The sequence below is a fragment of the Ipomoea triloba genome, chromosome 11 (assembly GCF_003576645.1).
Source record: "Ipomoea triloba cultivar NCNSP0323 chromosome 11, ASM357664v1".
Classification (NCBI taxonomy): domain Eukaryota; kingdom Viridiplantae; phylum Streptophyta; class Magnoliopsida; order Solanales; family Convolvulaceae; genus Ipomoea; species Ipomoea triloba.
Window position 1 is genome coordinate 5,305,955 of NC_044926.1, and position 5,298 is coordinate 5,311,252.

Here is a 5,298-nt window from a genome sequence, read left to right on the forward strand (position 1 = left end):
AACATGAATACACAAAATACACATAACTCATCCTCCTAAACATTTGAATGCACAAACACATCACAACATGTGTTACTAACATGAATACACAGAACGGTTGCCTAGAATACACAGAATGATTGTCTGAAATACACGGAACGATTACCTAGAATACACTGAATATTAACATAAATACACAGACCGGCCAAAACGGGAAACATGATTTCCAAAAAAAAGGACGATTAGTTTACAATACTCAAAACAATGTCGTTTACGTACGTGGTGCACATTGATGTGTGCACCGTGGTGCACGGTATAATTTGCCAACATTTGTTGGCTTTGTATTTTCTTTGGGTTAGATAATTATTGGGCCTTACATTATATATGTTACTGATATCAGTTTTGGGCTTCCGATGGAATTCTTTATATAAAATCTAAACATTTATGTATATAAACAAAGAATATATATATATATATATACACACACACACACTTTGCCCGTGCATCGCACGGGTGGAGTACTAGTTACATATAAGGATACAAGTATAGATGAACAGATTATACAATAGATATATTTACATAACAATATTGAAGTTATACTAATTAATGAGTATACAATCATTGATTTTTAAAAAAAAAATTGTAATCATTATGGTACAAATATAAATAATAAAATTAGCATGATAATATTTTGACAATCATACCTATACAGTGTCAAGTAGATGGTGTGTTGCAGAATATGTTAGGTTTAATTTTGGGTGAATACCAGTGAGAAGGGAGGGGTTTATATACTGTTACTTTGGGAATAATGATTTAGTTAGGAATATATACAAAATTGTATTATAGAATCCTATTAAGACTTCAATATTCTAATTTTAAGTTAGGAATCTATACAGAATTGTATTATAGAATATTGCCAATTTGTTTGAAAACTGCAATAAAGAAACAAATTACCTAAAGAATTTGGTAAAATTATAAATGTTTAGAATATATTAGGAATTTAATTGGAGGTTGCACAATAAGAAGAACACAAAGTACAATATGTTATAGCAGACTATTACACCGATATTTTTAAGTTCCAGTTAGGAGTCTTATTGACTCTTATTATAAGTGTAGATGTAGAAATGCGTCGGGTTCAATAATTGGGCTGAGGATTTTGATAAAGAATTCCACACATGTATATGTATGGTTAAAGGTCTATGGGCTTTACTTTTGGGTTATATTGTTTGGGATGTACAATCTGTTAAAGGATTTTGTGTGTGCGCGCGCGAGAGAGATATTTAAATATATTTTATTTTTTTTAGAAGAATAAATATATTTTGTTTAGTTTCAATTGTATATGTATATTTTTACCTATTTTCAATAATTAGATTGTTTGTAATAATATATAAAAAATTACTTATTTATTATATTTATAATAATAGAATTGTACTCCTTTTGTCTCTTTTGTATGTCTAATTTGGTTAATAAAATTTGACTGAAGTTATTTTAATTTAAACTTTTTTCATAATATTAAGTTCAATATTACAATATAAAATTTGTATATTTACAAACTTACATTGAACATAATATGAAACAAATAATTTAAATTCATTTCCAAATATTAAAGAAAATAAGCCAAAAAAAATAAGGGAAAATGGCACTTTTTCCCCCTATGTTATGTGCATATAGCACTTTTTCCCCCTGTGTTATTAAAGTGGCATTTTTTCCCCCTGAAATGTTAAATTGACATTTTTATCCTTAAGAATAATTATTTCATTTATTTTTCTTCTCCAACAAATTATTACTTATATGTATGGATGATTACGATTCGGTTCGAACCTAACCAAACACTATAACAATCATACCGAAATAGTATGAACGGTTCTGGTTACGATTCAGAACCGAAAAAATAAAATTAAATAATTGTTGAACCGTGAACCTGAATTGAACCACAGTCATATATAGTGAAAATGATCAAACACTTATTTTGATAAATCGGTACGGTTCGGTTCCAATTTTCGATTTTGAACCGCGAATCAAAACTTATTTATTTATTTAATTATTTTTATAATTTTATTTCTTATTTAAAAATAGTCTAAATTCAACAATTATTTTATTTTATTTTTTTCGGTTCTGAATCGTAACCGTAACCGTCCAAACTATTTAAGTTCAATTGCTACAGTGCTCGATTAGGTTCGTATTGAACCATGATCTTCCATACATATTAGTAATAATTGGTTAGAGAATAAAAATGAATGAAATAGTTATTTTAAGGGCAAAAATGTCAATTTAACATTACAGGGGAAAAAACTACCACTTTTAAAATAACTGAGGGGAAAAACTGCCACTTTAATAACTCAGGGAGAAAAAGTGCTATATGCACATAACATAGGGGGAAAAGTGCCATTTTCCCAAAAAACAAAGAAGAAGAAAGAATTGAATAGTAAACAAGATAGTGATTGACTTTAGGTTTGAGAGGCTTCCAACCTTTTGTTTTTTGTGTGGATTAATCGGACATGGGGACAAATTCTGTGTTAGAGCTCTAAATGGAATTGATCCGACTGTTGAGAAACCCTGTGGGGCTTACATGCGTGATGGGTCTCGCCGGGTGTCTCCCATAGCACATAATCGATGGGTTTCCCCTGAGTCGAACGCGGAAAGGCGAAACTGGAGGGCTCCAGGAGCTGATGTCACACATGTTGATGCTGAGGTTCATGCGGGTAGTAGTAACACTGGGGCCACGGAGAAGGGCAAGGAACCACAAGTTATTCTCACGCTTTCAATTGTTGTTCCAAACAGACATGAGGAGGAGGGGATGAATAGTCGTGACCTTGTTGTGACCGAACAAAAGCGCAAGAGGACAGACAATGTGGAAAAGGGAAGTGGTACAAGCATGATGGTTATGGACATTGAACCAGTTCAGTCAAAAAACGGGGATGGGGCGGGACTTGCTCAGCAAGCCCGCCGAGAATTATGAGTCTGCTTGCGTCGAATTGTCGAGGGCTTGGCAACCAACGGCAATTCGAGTCTTAGCGGATATTATCCGCGCAAAGAGGCCGAAAGTTGTGTTCTTAATGGAAACGTTTTTGGTAAAGCATAGGATGGAGTTGGTACGGGTGCAGCTAGGGTTTCAGAACATGTTTGTGGTGGATGCAAGTGGGCATAAGGGAGGTTTGGCTATGTTATGGCAGGACTCTATGGAGCTGGTAATTACGGGCTTTTTGAAAAACCATGTGGACTCAACTGTGATCTTGGATATTGGTAGTCCACAATGGCGATTTACAGGCTACTATGGCTATCCGGAAAGAGCTCGTCGAAGGGAATCATGGCAATTACTACGTACTTTGTCAGGCCAAAGTACATTGCCTTGGGCAATCATGGGAGACTTTAATGATTTGTTATCCCAATCCGAGAAGAGAGGGCGACACCCTCATCCAAACTAGCTCATAAATGGTTTTCGTGAAGCTGTCACTGATTGTGGGTTTCAAGACTTTGGGTTTATGGGAAACCAATTTACCTGGGAAAAGTCAAGAGGAACTCCAGATATGATAGAGGAGAAATTAGATCGGATCCTTACTACAGACTCGTGGCTCACGTTGTTTGAAGGTGCAAAGGCCTGTTCTTTGACTTGCCCCTACAGTGACCACTTGCCGTTAATCCTTATGCCTGTGGTGATTCCGATGGGTATTTGTCATCGGAGATTCTATTTTGACAATGCAAGGATCCGCGAGGACAAATGCAGGGAGATCATATCTAATAGATGGAGCTGGACAATAGGCCAAGATGTTCTCGATCATATTGCTGTGTGTGGAATTGATCTAGGCAGGTGGGGGAAGAACTACAATAAAGAATATCAGCGGAAAATTGATGTGTGTAAGTCCCGACTTGAACACCTCTGTATGCGGCGTGACGACACGGGTTTTGTTGAATATGCTAGAACAGAAAATGAGCTCATATTTTTGTTTAACCAACAGCACACATACTGGAAGCAAAGAGCTAAGGAGCACTGGAATAAGGATGGGGACCTTAACACGAAGTACTTTCATAATAGTGTTAAATCTAGACGTCGGCGAAATCGAATAAATAAGTACGAAGCGTGGATGACGTGTTTGTGGAATCGGCGGAGGAAATGGGTGAAGTTATGGTCGATTACTTTTCAGAATTGTTTACAGCTACTCAATGTGACATGGAAGGGGTGTTAAACTGTATAACATCACGTGTAACCCCTGAGGACAATGCTAGATTGCTTCGGCCTATGAGTGCGGAAGAGGTGCGTCGGGCGGTCTTCCAAATGCATCCTGATAAATCACCCAGGCCTGACGGATTGGGGTCGGGGTTTTTCAAGCACTTTTGGGACATTGTCGGAAATGATGTGACGATGTTATGTCGAAACTTCCTTCATACCGCAAAACTGCCAACAAATGCTAATGATACATTCATAGTGCTAATTCCGAAAAAGCCTAATCCAGACTCAATGAAAGATCTCCGACCAATTGTGCTTTGTAATGTGATATACAAAATTGTGTCGAAGGTGTGCGAATCGGTTAAAGAGTGTGTTGGATGGTCTTATCTCGCCAGCATAGAGTGCATTTGGACTGGGCCGGCTCATTTCGGACAATATCATGTTGGCTTACGAGGGACATCATTATTTGAAGCGTAAAACTCAGGGCAGGGAAGAGGTTGTGGCATTGAAAATTGACATGAGCAAGGCTTACGACCGTGTTGAGTGGCAATTTTTAAAAGGTGTGATGTTAAGGATGGGTTTTCACCAACGATGGATTGCGATCATGATGGAAACTTTGGTTTCAGTTAATGAAAACTTAGACTACCTCAATCAAGGTCTAAGAGATTTGAAAGAGTCTCCTAATGATTAAACCTAATTGCTAGATTTATTAGAAGGCTCTTAACTACTTACTGGTCTAGTGCAGAGATAAGAACTATGCGTGTTAAAAAGCAATCATGAATAAGTAGACATAAAGCAGTAAGAACACCAGAAATTGATAACCCAGTTCGGAATCTCAATTCCTACATCTGGGGGGTATCACTCTGATTGCCTTAATTAATTTAACGAATCTTAACTTATTTAACGAATAGTTCTTACAATACAACATAACTACAATAATCTATATCTATAGAGTTAATTCCAGCAATGTTCCTCCGACTATGTTGCTTTTCCAAAATTAGTCCCCGACTTTTAATTTGGACAATTTAGGTCCCTTGACTTTCAAATTATTTCCAATGTTGGTCCTTTCATCAAATTTTGGTTAAATTGAGGTCAAATGAAGGGGTAAAATTGTTCGTTCACTTGTATACTCGTATTTCTTCTGTCCTATACGC

General features: G+C 36.4%; 1 protein-coding gene across 1 annotated transcript; it reads left to right on the forward strand.

Annotated features, from left to right (window-relative positions):
* The first annotated feature begins 3,062 nt into the window (after positions 1-3,062).
* On the forward strand, positions 3,063-4,835 carry LOC115997019. The gene is made up of 4 exons (XM_031236468.1): positions 3,063-3,318; positions 3,427-3,997; positions 4,204-4,492; positions 4,545-4,835. The coding sequence occupies exons 1-4, from the start codon at positions 3,063-3,065 to the stop codon at positions 4,833-4,835; spliced, it is 1,407 nt and encodes a 468-aa protein (XP_031092328.1).
* The last annotated feature ends 463 nt before the right edge of the window (positions 4,836-5,298 follow it).